The 17,343-nt window shown below is 62.7% G+C and overlaps 3 protein-coding genes across 3 annotated transcripts in view; 2 read left to right on the top strand and 1 right to left on the bottom strand.

Annotated features, from left to right (window-relative positions):
- The window catches only part of PLBD2 (phospholipase B domain containing 2), a 5,892-nt gene extending 2,627 nt beyond the window's left edge, over positions 1 to 3,265 (top strand). Inside the window, exons 4-12 of the mRNA XM_010575575.1 lie at positions 304 to 404; positions 859 to 1,073; positions 1,155 to 1,249; positions 1,321 to 1,481; positions 1,614 to 1,709; positions 2,074 to 2,145; positions 2,284 to 2,436; positions 2,586 to 2,748; positions 2,913 to 3,265. Of these exons, the coding sequence (XP_010573877.1) occupies positions 304 to 404; positions 859 to 1,073; positions 1,155 to 1,249; positions 1,321 to 1,481; positions 1,614 to 1,709; positions 2,074 to 2,145; positions 2,284 to 2,436; positions 2,586 to 2,748; positions 2,913 to 3,080 (1,224 nt within the window). The 3' untranslated portion in view covers positions 3,081 to 3,265. The remainder of the gene's footprint in view (positions 1 to 303; positions 405 to 858; positions 1,074 to 1,154; positions 1,250 to 1,320; positions 1,482 to 1,613; positions 1,710 to 2,073; positions 2,146 to 2,283; positions 2,437 to 2,585; positions 2,749 to 2,912) is intronic.
- Positions 3,266 to 6,560: 3,295 nt separating this feature from the next.
- Positions 6,561 to 8,443, top strand: SDSL (serine dehydratase-like). Its single transcript, XM_010574282.1, has 7 exons — positions 6,561 to 6,728; positions 6,821 to 6,860; positions 6,945 to 7,084; positions 7,400 to 7,488; positions 7,604 to 7,831; positions 7,946 to 8,070; positions 8,250 to 8,443. Exons 1-7 carry the CDS (start codon positions 6,561 to 6,563, stop codon positions 8,441 to 8,443), a joined length of 984 nt encoding a protein of 327 aa, XP_010572584.1.
- A 4,745-nt stretch (positions 8,444 to 13,188) lies between these two features.
- The window catches only part of LHX5 (LIM homeobox 5), a 14,754-nt gene continuing 10,599 nt past the window's right edge, over positions 13,189 to 17,343 (bottom strand). Inside the window, exons 3-5 of the mRNA XM_010574271.1 lie at positions 16,281 to 16,558; positions 14,746 to 14,911; positions 13,189 to 13,556 (exon numbers count right to left, since the gene is read on the bottom strand). Of these exons, the coding sequence (XP_010572573.1) occupies positions 13,189 to 13,556; positions 14,746 to 14,911; positions 16,281 to 16,558 (812 nt within the window). The remainder of the gene's footprint in view (positions 13,557 to 14,745; positions 14,912 to 16,280; positions 16,559 to 17,343) is intronic.

Genomic DNA, 17,343 nt, shown 5'->3' with positions numbered 1-17,343 from the left:
CCCCGGGGGGAGGGGGCGGGGGGGCCCCTGCCTTTCCCCCCCCCCCCCCCGGCCAGAGCCTCCCACGCCGCTCTTGGGGTGCTCAGGGGGTGGCTCGGTGCCACCCCGGCCACCAGTGCTGAGTCACGGCCCCGCTGACGGTGACGCATCCCCCCGCGCCTCCTCCCGCCTCTGCAGCGGCACCGGGACCCACCGGATCTGCTGCGTCCCCCAGGGGAAAGGGGGGGACACCCCGTCCCCCGAAATCCGTCGCCCTTCTTCCCCGCGGGAGCCGAGTGCCAGCTCTGTCCCCTGTCCCCACAGGTACGCCTGGCCCTGCTGCAGCTGAAGGGGCTGGAGGACAGCTACAACGGGCGCCTGGATTTTCCCCGGGGCAGGTTCACCCTGGCACCTTTCGGCTTCCTGTAAGTTGCTTCTCGGAGGTGATGGGGACTGGGGGGGGGTCGTCACTTCAGGGGTTGGGGTGCTGCTTGGGGGGGGCCGTGGGGACGATTCCTGGATGTCAAGGGACACCTAGTTTTGCTCCCGAGTCCCCCTTGCCCACCTTCTCCAGGCGCTCGTGCTCTGCTGCTGGGGAAAGATGGGGCCAAGGCAGGTTCTCCTCCTTACCCCGGCAGCATGGGCTTGGGTGGTGGGTGCCCCCCACCCCAGGCCCACTGCAGCACCCTGCCTCGGTTTCCCCACTGCTGTGCTCACCCTTCCCTCCCTGCTCAGGCTGCAGGGGTGCTCGTACCCGCGCCCTGGCGCGATGGAGAAACACCCTCTGGCCCAGACGGACGGACGGAGAGCTCTGAGCCAGCTTGGCTCGTGGGTTGGGGTATCCCTGGACCTGACACCCTGTGTCTTGCTTCCCCCCAGCCTGCTGCAGTTGGGGGGTGACCTGGAAGACCTGGAATCTGCCCTGAACCGCTCCTCCCCACGGCGTGTCCTGGGCTCAGGCTCCTGCTCTGCCCTCCTGAAGCTGCTGCCGGGCCATCGGGATCTCCTGGTCGCCCACGACACTTGGACCTCCTACCAGTCCATGCTGCGCATCATCAAGAAGTACACGCTGCCCTTCCGTGTCTCAGCTGGCGGTGCGTGGGCTGGGCTGGGGGGCTGCGTCTGACACCCCCCCCCTCCCTGCTGATGCTCCCCTGCATCCCTCCCCGCTCCAGGCAATTCTCAGATCCCCGGGAGCGTCCAGGTGTTTTCCTCCTACCCCGGCACCATCTTCTCCGGGGATGATTTCTACATCCTCAGCAGCGGGTTGGTGAGTGGGGTCTGGTCCTGGGGGACCCCTCCCCGGCCCCGTTGCCCTCCCTATCGCTCCCCTCCCCACAGGTAGCGCTGGAAACCACCATCGGGAACAACAACCCGGCACGGTGGAAGTACCTGGATCCACGGGGCAGCGTCCTGGAGTGGCTGAGGAACATCGTGGCCAACCGCCTGGCCCGCAGCGGTCCCGAGTGGGCCGCCGTCTTCCGACGGTTCAACAGCGGCACGTGAGCAGGGAGCAGTTATCCTGGGGAGGGTGGGATCGGATGGAGGGATGCTCCCCCCCCCGCAGGCAGCAGGGATGTCCCCGGGAAGAGGCTGGCTGCCAGAGGGATGCTTTTCCCCCTTCTCCGTGCCAGGTACAACAACCAGTGGATGGTGGTGGACTATAATGCCTTCACGCCGGGGAAAGCGAGCCCACCGCCGGGTGTGCTGACCGTGCTGGAGCAGATCCCGTGAGTGGCCCCCCCCGTTCCTCCCCGAGCTCCGGCTCCTGGGCTGAGCCACAGCAGAAGCGTCTCCTTTCCCGTCCCCGTGGATTTGGGAAAGCCCTAAGGGTCCTGTCTGCCCCGGCCCCCACGGGTGGGATTTGGGCGATGGGGATGCTGATGCAGGCAGGAGCTGCCCGTGCTGCCAGTCTGCACTTAAAGGTTCTCCAGGGATGCTCGTATGCGGGTGATGGGTGCCCAGCACCCCTGGCTGGGGTGGGAACCCAGCAGCGGGGACCCCCACCTGGGCTGCTCCCCTTCGCAGCGCGTGTCGTCCCCCCCGGCTGGATTTCCCAGTCTCCTCTAACGGATGCTCTTCGTCCCAGCGCAGGGGCCTGGTGGTGGCGGCCGATCGGACGGAGCTGCTGTACCAGCAGGGCTACTGGGCCAGTTACAACCTGCCGTGAGCTCCGTCCGGCCTCATCCCACCCCACTGATGCTCCGTAAAGGGGGGGGGGGCAGCCAACGCTGGCCTTGCCCCCCCCTCCCCGCCGTTGGGTGCTGACTCGCTGGGTTTCCCCCCCCTCCACACACACACCAGGTACTTCGAGGAGATCTTCAACGCCAGCGGGAACCCGGAGCTGGTGAAGAAATACGGCGACTGGTTCACCTACGACAAGAACCCGCGCGCCCAGATCTTCCGCCGGAACCAGACGCTGGTCCGCGACCTGGACTCCATGGTCCGCCTGATGAGGTGGGTGCTAGGGACCCCCCCCAAACCTGGGTGTTCCCCCCCCCCAGGGATTTTCAACCCTCAGGCGTGATTTTTTTCATCATCATGATAAATTTATATATATTTTTTCCCCCAACTTTCATCGTGACTCTCTCTTGGCCATTCTGCAGGTCCAACAACTACCTGCGGGACCCGCTGTCGCGGTGCGGGGGCTGCGACCCCCCCCAGAACGCCGAGAACGCCATCTCCGCCCGCTCCGACCTCAACCCCCCCAACGGCACCTACCCCTTCCCTGCCCTGCGCCAGCGCTGCCACGGCGGCACCGATATGAAGGTGGGAGAGCCAGGGCAGCTGTGGGGGGCTGGGGGGCCCCTCTTTGGGGCTGTACCCCCCTCCGACAGCTCCCCCCAGCTTGTGTTGCCCCTTCCCCATGCTGATTTACACTCCTGTTTTTATTTTTTTTTTTTTTTTTTTTTTTCTCCCCCCCCCTGCACTAGGTCACCTCCTCGGGCATGGCCCCCACCTTCGGGCTGGTGGCCGCCAGCGGTCCCACCTGGGGTGACGTGCCCCCCTTCCGCTGGAGCACGTCCCCCTGTGGCAACCTGCTGCACATGGGTCACCCCGACCTCTGGACCTTCCCCCCTATCAAAGTCCGCTGGGAGTGAGCGGGTGTTACTGGGCTGAACCCGTCTGTCCATCTGTGGGCGTCTGTCCTGCGTGGGAATCCCCTATGGGTGGGGGTCTCAGTGCTACCCACTCTTCTATCCCCAGGGGACTGGTTTTGGGTGCAAGGGCGGGGGGGGTCCCCTGCCCCCTTGGCTCTTTCTGCTTCTGCCTCTCGCTGCCACATCCCCGCCAAAGGGCTCCAGCCCTGGGATGTTTCCTTGGGTGCTGACATCTCGTTTTGGGGGGGCTCTTCCCAGAAAATGGGAGGGGTCCTGGGAGGCTGGGGCTCGCCTGCAGGGCAAAGAGGAGGGGAGCGAGCTGGTTTGGCGGCGACAAATAAAGCGCTCTGCGTGCAGTGGAGGTGGTGGCGGTGCTTTGTGCTCTGCTGAGATTCTCTGGTGTCTCGTATAAGGGTTGGGCTCACGCAGAGGTGTTCTTCCCCGCCCCCCCCCCCCAAATTAACGGGGTGCTCCCTGCTTCCCCGCTGGCTCTGGTGGACGAGTGTGCAGCCAGCCAGGCTGGGCTTTTTTGGGGTGCAGGCTGCTAAGGTTTCTCTGCTGCTGTATCAGGCTGGGTACCTTGCGTGGGGTAGAGCTGCTGAAATGGGGGAGCCCGGGGTGTGGGCTGGAGGGGGCAGGTCCCGCTGCTCACCCCCCAGGACGGTGTGACTGTCCTCATCCCTTTTGTCTTCCCCCTCCTCTGCCACCTGTGTTTCCCCCCCCCAGCCCCAAAACCCCCGTTTGCAAAATCCTCTTACCGCAGCTCCCTTGATCCGCTCTGCCTCGTTAGGAATAACGAGGTCATTACTGGGGGATTAATGAGCTGGTGCTCGGCAGCGCTTTGAAGGCGCCAGGTTCCCACCAGGGCTGGGGGCTGCTGGGGGCCCCTGCGGCTCCCCGGGGGCTGCGTGGGGCCAGGTTGCAGCAGGTCTGGGCTGTTGGGGTGCTAGCACCCCCAAAAGCTGGGATGGGTGCCCTGGACAGGGCAGGTGTCCAAAATCTGCTGTGCTGGGGGGGTTGCAGGTAAGGTGGGGGGTGGTAGAGCCTGTGCACATGTCCCCTGGTGTCCCCGTGGTGTGTGGGCTTCTGGGGTAGGGGGTTGCTGCTGGGGAGGGGTCCCTGTGACTCAGTTTCCCCGGGTGGGAGGAGGTCATTGCCACCGACTGACGGGGCAGCGAGGAGGGGCGGGCGGCATGTCGATGCCAAAGACTGGGCACACTGGAAATGCGGCGGCGGTTGCGTTGCTGCTTCCCTTCCTTTTTTTTTTTTTTTTTTTTCTTAAAAAGTGGGCAAACAAACTACTGGTTCAATATCGCCCCAGCTGCCGTGGCCCTTGGCTGAGGCTGTGTCACTCAGGGACCCTGGCCAGGGGACGGGAGGGGGTGACAGCTTGGCATCGCCTTCCCTGGGGTGGGTATGGAGCCAAAGGGGGGGGTAAAAGGGGGGACGGGGAGGTGGGTGCGGGGTGGAAAGGGACCCCGAGCACCCCAGGGCTGAGCTGAAACCTGGTGCCCTTGCCGACGGGGTTTCTGGCCTCCTCCCTGTGAGGGGTTGGGGGGGCTCCTTGCACCCCTTCCCCAGCGCCTGCCACCGAGGCCCCCCAGGGAAGTGATCACAGCCCCACTGTGAGATGGGGGATCACTCCAGGGGAGCTGGACCTTGTGCGCGTGTGTCCTCCCACCCCGCCTTGGTGCCCCTGTTCAAGAAATCTTTATCACCCCCCGCATTTCTAGTCCACTGTGTCCCCAAAGCAGCGTGGCTCAGTGCAGAGGTGCCTGCTCTCTGCTGTTGTGCTGACCCAGCCCGTGCTGTGTGCCGTTCACTCTGAAGCCTAATGACGGTGTGAGAAGCAGGGAGTTAGGTATTTCGTTGCCTCTGAAGGCCAGCTCCATCAGGAACAGGCTGCCCTGGAGCCCATGCCCTGCTCAGTGCCTGTCATTAGCGGTGCTCTCAGGGGGCCTTTGCAGCACAGTTTGGGTCAGGGGACTGAAATTCTGTATTCTGTGGGGCAGAGCCAGGGGGAGTGGGGGGGTTCCCAGTGCACTCCCTTTGCCAGCTCGTGTGCAGTGGCCCCCCCCTTGGGACCCCCACGGAGCGGCCATGGAGAGGGACTGGACTAACTTTGTGCCAAAGCAGTCTGCTTTCAGAGTCCACCCAGCCAGAGGGACAGAGAAATCCTCTGCGGGAGCCAGGGTCGGACCTTCCTCCAGATCCCCCCTTCTTCCTCCTCGCCTGCCGGGGACAGAGCCAGCCCCTTGGCACAGAGGTAGGGCATGTGCTGGGGGGACCCTTACCCTGGGGGATGTCACCAGGACTGGGTGACAAGAAGGGGTCCTGGGCTGTCCCAGAGGAAAGGGTGGGGGAGGGGCTCTGCCTGCTTTGCCTGGGGGCTGCTGGACCTCAGGTCTTGGCCAGATCCTGGCTGGGCAGCCCCCTCTCCCAGGGATGCTCGTGGGGCACCTTTGCAAGCTGTGCGGGGACTGTGCCCCCCACCCAGACCCCTCCTGCCCGCAGGGTGCCTGGCTTGGCCAGCCAGAGCTGGGGGGGGGGCCCATCCCAGTGGGCTTACCCAGTTGGCAGGGCTGACCCCCCCGCCCCGGCAGGGCCGGCATAGGGGTGCGATGGTTTGGAGGCGATGGGGGAGTCTCAGCTGCCTGCTGGGGATTTGGGGCGTGCAGGCTGCCCTCGTTATGCCGGGGGTCCGGGTCAAACGGGCAAAGTCCTCAAATCCGCTGGGACGTGTTTCTGGCTGGACGCAAGAAGAGCCAGTTGCTTGCACCCAGGTGGTGGGGGCAAACCGTGGGGGACCCCCAAAGTCATGTGCGACCTGCCTGTCCTTTTTCCCCCCGTCTCCTGGGCACCCACATCCCATCTCCTGGGCATGCGAAAGCCGCTGGAATTTGGCTGCCGGGGCCACACGTGACTGTCCCCGCTCAGGACACCCCGGCACCCTGCCCGGGCCGTGGCTGGGCGCTTTCGGCACGGATCCAGCCCAGCAGCTGGAAAAACTGGCCGGGCGCTGAGCAAACAGCCGGGGTCAGGGCAATGTTTAACCCCTGCCCCTCGCCCTGCTGCGTGGCTGGACTTGGGGACACCGGCACGGCCCCTCTGACGTCGCCTCTCCCTCCTCCGTCCCCCAAATCCTGCTGCGGCTGTGGGCGAGGAGCTGGGGACACGCAGCGAGGTCCCACGGGACGCCAGGTAATCCCCCGCCGCGGGGTGGCCCTGGCTGAATTTGGGGATGGGGAGCGTTTGGGGATACCGAGGTCTTGGGGACCAGGAGGATGGAGGGGGTGACCCAGCTTGTCTTGGGGCTCTGGCATCCCAGAACCGGGAGGTGACACTGGGCACAGCCCTGTCCCTCCGGAGGGGGTCCCGTGCCCCACACGGGATGGACACCGGGGCTGCGGTGGGGGAGGACGGGGACCCCGAAGGGATCAGCCGGTGCCTCTCCGCGGCAGAGCATCCATCGCCGGGCCCATGGCAGCCCAGCCCGACGGAGGCGAGAAGCCCTTCCACATCATCTCGCCCATCCTGGAGAGCCTACCCCTCTCCAGGGCAGCGGGCACCAAGGTCTACATGAAGCTGGAAAACGTTCAGCCCACGGGCTCCTTCAAGATCCGCGGCATCGGCCACCTCTGCCAGGAGGTGAGTGTGGGCAGGGTGCTGCTCCTGCTTTTTTTGGGGGAGCATGGGGTTGGGGGGACACGCAGCCGTCTCCCTTCCCTCCTGCTTTTCAGGCCGCCAAGAAGGGCTGCCGCCGTTTCGTTTGCTCTTCAGGTAATCGGGGTCCGAGCTACGGGGGGATGCTCACGGGTAATGTGGGGAGCGTGTATTACCTGCCTGACCCCCCGCTTTCCGCAGGGGGGAACGCCGGTCTGGCGGCAGCGTACGCGGCCAAAAAGCTGGGGTTCCCGGTCACCGTCGTGGTCCCCAGTACCACTGGCCCCACCACGGTGCACAAACTGGAGGAGCTGGGGGCGGAGGTGGAGGTCTCTGGCCAGGTAACCCAGTGGCAGCCCCTAAAACTGGGGTCTGGGTGGGGGGGGACGGGACGGGGGTGGACACGGACCAGAGGGGGCTGATCCTGAGCTCAGGCTGCTCTGCGATGCCGGGGCTGCGCATGGCAAACCCCAGCCCGAAATGGTCCCCTCCTGCATCACCTGCACCCCGGCATTGCGGCAGGGTCACCCCAGGGACCCCCACCTCAGCCTCGCGTGGGTTTCTGGTGTCCCCCAGCCCCGTGGTGACAAGGGACCGACCTCTGGGGCACCAGGGCTGGATGCGGCCCCGCTGAGCCCCCATCACCCCCCCTCCAGGTATGGGATGAAGCCAACAGGAGAGCCCTAGAGCTGGCACAGACCGAAGGCTGGGTCAGCATCCACCCCTTCGACCACCCATCGGTGTGGTGAGTTCTGCCAGGGCTCAGCTCCTGCCTCCCCATCCCCGAGGTCCGGGTTGGCGCGGGGTACCCCCGCACTGCATCCTCTGCCCCCCCCCCATCCCCGCTCCTCGCCTTCCAGGCAGGGTCATGCCAGCCTGGTCCGGGAGCTGAAGGACTCGCTGGAAACCAAACCGGACGCCATCCTGCTGGCGGTGGGTGGCGGGGGGCTGCTGGCCGGCATCGTGGCCGGCCTGCACCAAGTGGGCTGGCAGGACGTCCCCATCGTCGCCGCCGAGACCCGGGGGGCCCACAGCTTCCACGCGGCGCTGGCGGCCGGCCGGCTCGTCTCCCTGCCCGACATCACCAGGTGAGACGGGTTTTGCGGGAGCCGCCACACGTGCAACGAGTTGGCGGGTCTCAGCCCAGCTCACCGAAGGGGTCCCGGGACCACCCTGACCACCTCTGTCCCCTCCCGTCCCAGCGTGGCCAAGTGTCTGGGAGCCAAGAAGGTGGCGGCGCGGGCGCTGGAGTGTGCCCAGGAATGCCAGGTCATCTCCCAGGTGGTGGAGGACACGGAGGCTGTGCGAGCCATGGAGCGGTTCCTGGGTGAGCAGGGGTCAGCCGGGCACGGTGCGGGGGGTGACGGGGGACACCGCCGGGTTTTGGGGTTGGCCTGGCAGGTGCCAAAATCAGGGTGCTGGGAGGACCCCGGTTCCGCAGGGGGCTGATGGGGACGGGGCGGGTGGGCGACTCGGGGGGGTCCCCCCGGGCTTTTGTCCCCGCAGATGACGAGAGGATGCTGGTGGAGCCGGCGTGCGGGGCAGCCCTGGCCCTGCTCTACGCGGGGCGGCTGCAGCGGCTGCAGCGCGAGGGGCGGCTGCGGACCCCGCTGGACTCCGTGGTGGTGGTGGTGTGCGGGGGCAGCAGCATCCAGGCGGCCCAGCTGCAGGCTCTGAAGAACCAATTGGGGCTGGAGTGACACCCACCCCAAGGAGGGGGACACAACGGAGCCCAGCCGGCACCCTCTGCTTTGCTTTCCTTCCAAAATAACTAAAATAAAGCCCCGCTGCCTGGCGGACGCGGGGATGGATTCCTCCAGCAGCCTCTGCGCCAGAACACGGCATCCATGTAGGGATGGGGAAACTGAGGCACGCGAGGTGGACCAGACCGGGGCTCACACCGCAGGCAGGGATGGAGCCGGGGTCCTGCCTGTTCCTTCCCTGCCTGTCCAAGGGCAGGACTGGGGTACACGTGTCCCCCTGTACCCCTTGGACATGCCGGGCATCCCCTTCCACGTCCCCCAACCCTCGGTCCCCCCTCCTCTCCCTCCCCTGCTCCTCCCCAGGCTGTTTGGACTGCAGCTCCCCGCCTCAATTAGCAAGCGCTCCCTCTCTGACTAATTACTTTGCTACTGTCTTTATGCATTATTATTCTAATGATTATTAATTATTACAATCTTCTCCCATTCCTGCCGTGCTGTCTGCGGTCGGAAGAGAACAACACGCACGGACCCGCTTGTTATGGTGATTTATCGGCGGAGCTCCCCGGCTGTGTCTAACACCCGCGAGCCCCGAGGTGTACCAACACGCGCACACGTGTCTGTGTGTACCCCATCCCTGAGGCCCCTTGATCCCCCCTTTTCCCCCATCCCACTCTTTTTCCCATTCCCGCTTTCCTTCTCTCCCCCGTTCCCACTCTCTAGTGCTGCATTTGCTTTTAGCCCTTTGCTGTTGCACCTCACTGGATTTTTTGTGTCCCCCCCAAAACATTTCTCCCATCCCTGGGTGATGGGGGGTCTTTGTCCCACTGGGGCTCCCCAACTTCTCCTCTGTTCCCCAGCTGAGCCCATGTCCCAGGCATCACCCGGTGATGCCGGGCAGGGAGACAAGCCTTCTCTTGCCCCAAAATCCTTCTCAGCCTCCTCCTCCTCCTCCCTTTTGGAGCAGAGGGGGTTCAGTCCCGGGACCAGCTCAGACCCCGGATCACAGGCATCCCCCACAAAGTCCTTTCCCCCTGGCCGGGTGCCTGCCCTGGGACCCGGCTGCCAACCCCCCCCAGAAACACCCTCCCTGCCTTCGGCCCTTTTTCCCTCTCCCCCTCGTACATCCCACCGGCCAGGCCAGCTCCCCAGGTGCTTCTTGGAGGCCAAAACCCCATAAATCAAAACTCTGGCGCTCCATCGTGAGCAATATCTTATGTAAAAAGGTGTTTCCAGGGAGCACCGAAGGCTGGAGAATCCTATTACGAGGCACACTATTAATTATAAGGAGTCAGCCCAACGTACTCCAGCCATTTTTTATCCCAGGTCCAAAACCTGATTACTTTCCACCTTCTGCAGACCTTCCCTTTCTGAAAGAAAAAAAAAAAAGGGAAAAAGGTCAGAAAAAAAAATAGCATTGATGTTTGCCCAACAGCTTTTGAAAAGAAGTTTATTCCCAGGACTGATGCTGCTCTGCTGGGGCCTGGGGGGAGCTGGGAGTCGTGGGGGTGTTTTCCCCAGCACAGCCCCACGGGAGGATTATTGCTGGTGGTGACATGGGCACGACCGTGGGGTTTGGGATGGCTCCCCTGAGCACCCCGATGGGGAGCTTTGTCCCCTCCTTGCCTTGACGAGGGAGCCCTTGGCCTTTGGATGTCCCCAGCAGGGATATGGGGGTGCAGGTTACCTGGGGGACACCCCACCGGGGGGTGGCATGGCCCCAGCCGGTGGTGGGGGGGGGTCACCCATAGTCACCCTGGGTGTGCTGGTGCCTTCCTGGGATTGCTGGGGTGACGGGGACCCTCATTTCGGTTGCTGTACCCTGACCCTGGTTGCGATGGGGACCCCAGCCCTGGTCGTGGCTGAACCCAGCAGCTCCCCGCAAGCCCAGCTCCATGGCCCGCATCCAGCCTTTTGCGTGACACCGTGTTTTCCCCAGCCATCAGGTCCCTTCTGCCAGCGCCAAGCCCACGGGTGGGTGTTTGCTGGGACGGGTGAGCCCGGGGCGGGGGGCAGCAGCCCCCGGCCGGTGACTTGGGGGACGGTTTGGTTCATCTCCTGCACCCAGCTCTGAGCTGCAGGGTCCAACAGATAAACCTCCTCCGTGCCAGCGGGTCCCTGCTCAGGTGGGTGCTCCCGCTGAGCCCTGTCCTGCACAGAGCCCACCCCCCAGCCCCCCGCATGGGAGGTGGGTGGCAGCTTGGAGCACACCAGCATCATCCAAAAATCCCTCCTGCAGCCTGTCCCTGCTCTGGATCCCAGAGATGGGGTGCCCCAGCAGCCTGCGAACAGTCCTCAGGTGTATGCCTTGGGAATAATAATAATAATAATAATAAATAATAATAAATAGCAGCAGCCAGTGTTTACCCAGTGAATGACCTTGTGCTCCATTTTATAATCCTCAAAATGATGCTGGGAGGGAATTATTTAACAATATGTTATAAAAAGCACCCGTTACCTGCTAACACTGACAGCCTGGGAGGGGTGGAGCAGAAGGGAGCGGCTGGCTGCACTCCTGCCTCAGTTTCCCCACCTGTTAAAAGGGGAGAAGGTGCTTTGCTTGGCAGGTGATGAGAGTCCAGTGTCTTTGCGATGGCCGCAGCTCCTGGCTGAGGGATCCCTTAGGGCTCAGCCTGGCTCGTTTGCCACCTTGTTATTAATGCTGGTAATGGTATAGGAAGGATAAATTCCACCACTTGGCTGAACAGAGAAAATATGCAGAGAAGTGGCTGGCTTTTCATAAATCATTGGTGCTCCGTGCTACAACCAAGCCAGGACTTAAAATTCAGGTCAGGAGAGAGGGACTCTCGTAAGCCAGTGAGGGAAGGTAATTTATTCTGTTTATATCTTTTTACTGCAAGACAAGGTGTGTGTGGGGGGGGAAGTCTGCCATGATTTTGCATTTTAAATATTAGTTCAGAGCTGCAGCCTGCCTTGGACTTTATTTCTTTTTGTATCTTGGAAAACAAGAGAGGGAAAGCAAGGGTGAGGGGAATGGGGTGCTGAGGGAGGATACCCCCCTCCTGCCTGCCCTGGGTGCCCCCCTAGGGCAAAAGCTGCTGAAGGGGTTCATGGACACCCCCCCCCTGCTTGGTGTTGTCCCCTCCTGGTGTGTTGTGTCCCCCCAGAGCACTCTTCCAGCTCCCCCATGGGGATGCTCTGCCAGCAGAGCTGTGGGTGCCCTGGTGGGAGGGGGTCTTGGGGGGGTACACACAATACCTCCCCCCCCAGGGAGAAAGAAATGATGCACCAGGCTGTCTGCTGTGGGGGAAGGTGCTGAGCCGGGTAATGTGCCCCCCCTGCCCAGTGCCAGAGAGCTGGGATGATGGGGGCCTGGGGGGGACTGGGGTACCGGGTGGGTGATGCAGCCCTGGAGAGAGTCGCATCACCTTGTACGGGGACCACAGCACCCATCCCACCCTGGGGACCGACGGGGACTGCTCCCCCAGACCCCACGCAGGCCTGGGGGACAGTGGGGGAAACAGGGCAGCCCAGCCAGCGTCTCTCATGGTCTTGCCTTAAAAAAAATAATAAAATAAAATGAAAGGGACCAGGTGACCGAACAGTAGGTAACTAAAAGGTTTTTTATTCACATTGAACAACAAGAGCCATTCACACTAACAGCCTCCGCAAGAGGCAGCGGGGACAGGAAACCCACGACGCTTTCAGAAAACAACTTTTTTTCTTTCCTTTTCCATTCTCCTTCCTTTTTTTTTTTCCCTTCTATCCTCTTGCCCCCCTCCCCGGTGCCACCCCCTCCCCGCCTTCAAAATAGAAAAATTCGGAGCCTCCGATGACTAAAGTACAATAAATAATCAGTAAACACAAAAACATACTTTATTTGTTTCTCCTTTATACAAAATAAAGAAACTAGAAGCAAAAACTATAATACATCCTTAAATTGGCGGAGCCTCCGGGAAATGTTGGGGTGGGACTCGGTGTCGAGGCTCGGGTTTAATTTCTGCTGTTGTGGTGGTTGTGTTGGTTTTGTTCTGGGTTTTTTCTTTGTTTATTGGGGTTTTTTTGTTGCATTTGTCCTGTTTCTGCCTCTTTCTGGTGTCTTTTCTGCCGTGTGGGAGCCCAATCTCAGCCAGTCACTGGGGCAGCCCTGGGCCCGCTCCTCCCCCCCCTACACCCCCCCATCACCAAAAACCGGGTCCGAACCCACCTTCTCCTTGGGGATAAAATGGGAACAACAAAAACAAGGCCAGGGGAGGGTGTTTATTCCTGCTATTCCCCATTTCCCCCCCCCCACCCCCTTCCACGATGTGGTAGGGGATAATTAAAGAGGATGCTAATTAGCGGGGGGGGGGGAAGCCCTGGCCTAACACCCCCTCCCCAGATGCCGCCAGGGCGGTGGGACCTGTGTCCAGGTGAGTTCAGCTTTGGTCCGAGAGGCGGTGGTCCCGACGCCGGCGGGGGGGTTCTTTTCTTCGGGGCTGGGCACCATTCATTGCCCCCCCACCCACCCAGTGTTTGGGGGGGGGGGAAGGTGCCAGGAGGGGGAGGTAGCGGGGTGGCCCCAAAATCCCAGGGAAAGGGGGCAAGGGGGGGTGTTCTGCAGTGATGGGGAGGGTAGGGGGGATGCAGGGATGCGTTTTGGCATCGGAGTCGGGGAGGGGGGGGTCTTTATCCGGCGACGTGACGCGCCCCGGTCCGGGGCTGGGGAGGGGGACACGCGTGGGCTGGGGGAACGCGGGGGTGTTTTGTCCCCCTCCACACGCGCACGCGTGCCCACGCCAGGCCTACCACACCGCCGCCTCGCTGAGCTCCGGGTTGGGGTGCGAGAGCCCCCCGCTATAGCCGCTATTGCTGGACATGGAGAAGGGTGGGCTGGGCCCCCCGCTGAAGACCTCCCCCGGAATGGGGTGCAGCGAACCGGTCATCCCCGGCTCGGGACTGGGGGTGTCGGGATGCGAGATCATATCCGTGTACCTTTGGTTTTCTGAGGAGTGGTGTCCGCTTATTGGGGGCTCCAAGGGTCCCAGGGGTGTGGAGCCGGGTCCTGAGTTCTGAAGGTAGCTGGAGTCGGCCGGGGACTGGGCTTGGGAGGGCGGCCCGTGGGGGAAAAAGTCATAATTGCCTCCCGGTCCGTAGTAGTCACCTTGGTAATCTGCGGGAGGTGGGAGAAAAGGATGGAGCTGGTCCCCCCGGGGGCCAAAAAAAAAAAATTCCAGAATCCCACCGTGCTCCATACCCAGCCCTGTGCTCCCCTCTGGACCAGCGCGGCCGCCCCCCTCCGAAATACTCTGCTGGCTCCTGGGGTGCGGGGCCCAAAGCGCCGGCTTTAAATTTGAGCCCGACCCGAGAGAGAAATAAGCCCGTCCTAAGGGCTGCAGCACTCATCACCCTCTCCCTGCCTGGTCTGGAGGGAGGGAAGGGATAGAGGAGGGCAAGGAGCCTGGGGCTGGGGCATCTGGGGGGAGGATGGGCTCAATTTAATGCTTATTTAATGGGGGGGGGGGGGGAAATATATATATATAAAGGGAAAGGGGGAAAAGCATATGTAAAAGGAACAGGAAAAAAAAAATATGTAAAGGGAATCGGGGAAAAGTATATATAAAGGGAATGGGGGAAAAAAATATGTAAAGGGAATGGGGAAAAAAATATGTAAAGGGAATGGGGAAAAAATGTATGAAGGGAATGGAGAAAAAATAGATATAATGGGGGAAAAAATGTATATAAAATGGGGGGAAAAATATATCATGGGGGAATTATATATATGTTTAGCAGCCTGGAAGGGATCTAGAAACTAACTGCAGGGCAGCAAGGGGTGCCTGGAAAGCCCCTTGTCAGAGGGGAGGCTTTGCAAATGCAGCTGATGGGGGGGTCTGCATGGAGTGGGGGGGAGAAGGGAGGTGGGGGGGGCCAGCCCGGCGGCAGTGACCTTCCATATGCTGCGGGCCGGGAGGTAATTGGAACAAATGTGGCCTGAAAGGGGCACAAAAGCCCCGCAGCTGGGGCTTTGTTTGTGGGAGAGGGGCTGCCGCCCCACCACCTTGCCCGGGGGGCGGGGGGGGCATCGTGCGTGGCCGTGTCTTCGTGGCCGTGTGTGTGTGCATGGGTGTGAGCACGCGTGTCTGCGTGGGGATGCCCACCGGTGTGCGAATCGCACGGCGGCGGTACGCGTGGGGTGGGCAGGGATCCTGCGGTGGGGCTGCTCCGGGGGTCGGGGGAAAAAAAAAAATAAAAATAAAAAAAAAAACCAAGGAGAAGCGGGACAAGGAAGGAACAAAGAGGAAGAAGGAGGGAAGGAGTTGGGGGGGGTGGATGGGGTAGGGCCCCCACGGCCGGTCCCTCACCTCCGTAGTACGTGTAGGGCGTCGAGCCGAGCATCTCGGACTCGTCGAGGCGGCCGCCGAGGGGCCGCATCCTGCGTGGGCTGCGGAAGAAGGCGTGCCGGCGGGCACCCAGTGCGCTCAGCTGCTTCATCCGACGCTCCTTGGACCGGCGGTTCTGGAACCAGACCTGTGGCGGGGCTGGCGTCAGCATCCACTGGGGATGGGGTACCCTCTAGGTCAGGGGGACCCCCACCCCAAATTTGGCCGGGGGATGGCTGGGGAAAGGGATGGAAATCTTGGACCTGCCTGGGAGGGGATGGGTTTTCCTGCCTCTGGGTGGTTTTTAATGACCCCCCCCTGCTGCCAATAGCCCCACAAGGTGCACGGGGCAGGGGACACACACACACACACGAAATAACAAGGCTTATGAAAATCCTGGCTCCCTGGCTGCGTCCCCCTGTGCGCATCCTCAGCCTGTCTGTCCTTACGGCAGCCAGAGGATATGGGAAGATTTTTTCCTTATGGGGGGGAAAGAAGAGAGGAAAAGAGGGAAGGAAAAAGGGGGGAGGAACTCCGGATCGTGGCAGAAGTAGGCGGAAAGCGGGGAGCAGGGAGATGAGCACCTGCTGCGGCGGGCAGGGAGTCGGAAGAAAAGCCGGCCGGAGAGGATGGAGATAAAAGGGAAGGGGAAAATGCGGCCGCTTCTCTATGAGGCATCGCCTCGTCCAAACCGCACGGCTTCAGCTCACGTACGCCTTTCCCCCAGCCTGGTGGGGTGTCTGGATTATTGCCCCACTCTCCCCCCCGCTATGTCCCCCCTGGTACGGGGGAACGAGCACATCGCACTCCTCCGGGGACTTCTCCCGCTCCACTCCGCCGGGAGTCGGGACTCGCAGCTCCGCTACCGGCAAAGCCGGAAAGTCCTCCCCTATTAATGCCTTTATTAAAGCCCATTAATTCCTACATTTCCACAGGGATTTTCTTCACGGGGGCAGCACGGTAAGAAAGTGCCGGGCTGCCTGCAGAGCGCAATGGCTTCTCCCTGCGTTCACGAGGCCGGAGCATCCATCTCCCCGGCACGCCGCAGGATCCTGCTCAGCCCCGGGGAAACCCAGCTGGCTCACGTTTTGGGGCTGGGTTTCATCTCTTCCCCACGGGGCTGGTGCATTAAAGCACAGGGTGGGGGATCCCCGCTAACCCACGGGAACGTGGGGTGGGCGCAAGGCTGGGCCTGGGGTGATGCTGGCAGGGGACGGATGGGGTTTGCCTGTCCCCGTTTTCCCCACTCGTGGGACCACCCTCAGCATCCCAACGCCTTCCCAGCACCTGGGGGAGACCGTCACGGCCTCAAACTATCCGGGCTCCTCCCAGCACCCCTTCTCCTTTCCCCGTCTCCGCGCGAGGAAATGGCCCCGCGAAGCTCTGATGTCACAGGAACCTCCGTCCGCAGCGGGAATGACATCGCCGGCCAGCATCGTGACATCACGCTGTTGGGCGGGGAGGGCTACGGTGGGGCAGGGGGACCGCGCCGGGGCGGTGGGCTGGGGTTGGCCTACCTGGATGACTCTCATGTTGAGGCCGGTCTCCTGGGCCAGCTGCTCTCGGATGTGGCGAGTGGGTTTGGGGGTGGCGGCGAAGGCAGCTTTGAGGGTCTCCAGCTGCTTGGCTTTAATGGTGGTGCGGGGCCCCCTCCGCTTGGTACCCGAGTTCTGCTCCTCGTTCTCGTTGTTGGTGGTCTCCTTGTCCGAGGAGGTCGAGTTGTCCGTCTCCTTGGTGTCGTCCTGCATGGGGTCCTGGAGATCCGGGGACAAACTCCTGTCTGTACATGAGGACACTGTAAAGGAGACCCAGAGAGGAAAGGGGGGGGCGCGGATGACTTAGGGGAGAGATCAACCCCCCTTTCCTCTGCCCTCCTCGGCCCACCCGGCCCGGCCGCTTTCCAGGAGAGGGGTTGGGGGGGGGGGTGCTGGAGAGCAGCAAGGGGTGCAGATCGCCTCTGCCCCCCCGGTACCCCTAAAGCATCTTCCCCCCAACATCAGGCAAGAGCTCCAGGCAAGCGCCGCCCGATCCGGCCCCGCGCAGCGTGTCGTGCCGGCCGGAGGGAAGCTGGGGAGGGGGTGATGCCCCAGGCCCACCGCAGCCCCCGGCGCTCCCCCCTCTCCCCCCCTGCGCCTTTCACGTGGGGAAGCGGGATACACCGCTGGGAGAAACGCAACCGGTCCCTGTCAGGGTCTGGGGGGTCTCCAGTCACTGCCTTGAGCCTGGCTCACCCCCCCCCCCCCAACCCCCCCCCCCCCCCAAACGTGGGGACCCTGATGCCAGCATTCCCCCCCCCCCAAGGCCAAGCTCTACTCGCCTCGCTCACAGCAGCGGCCCCACTGACTGGCGTGGCAGGATCCGGCCCCGGGTGCTGGACGGAGAGAGAGCCCACGGAAGGGGGTGAGCACAGGCGCCTGGCATGGCTGGGACAGCAGGAGTGGGCCTGATCCTGCTGTCCTGACGCAGAGACAGCTTCCAAGGAAGTCAAATGGGAGCTTTGCCTCTGGGTGAAAGGAGGCGAAGGATCAGGCCCCGCGGTGCGGGGAAGGGGGGGGAGCGGGCACACTCGCGGGAGTGGGG

Source organism: Haliaeetus leucocephalus, unplaced genomic scaffold (genome assembly GCF_000737465.1).
Source record: "Haliaeetus leucocephalus isolate CR32 unplaced genomic scaffold, Haliaeetus_leucocephalus-4.0 Scaffold13, whole genome shotgun sequence".
Lineage (NCBI taxonomy): Eukaryota > Metazoa > Chordata > Aves > Accipitriformes > Accipitridae > Haliaeetus > Haliaeetus leucocephalus.
Note: the sequence above shows the minus strand (reverse complement) of the source record. Positions and strands in the feature narration are given on the sequence as shown.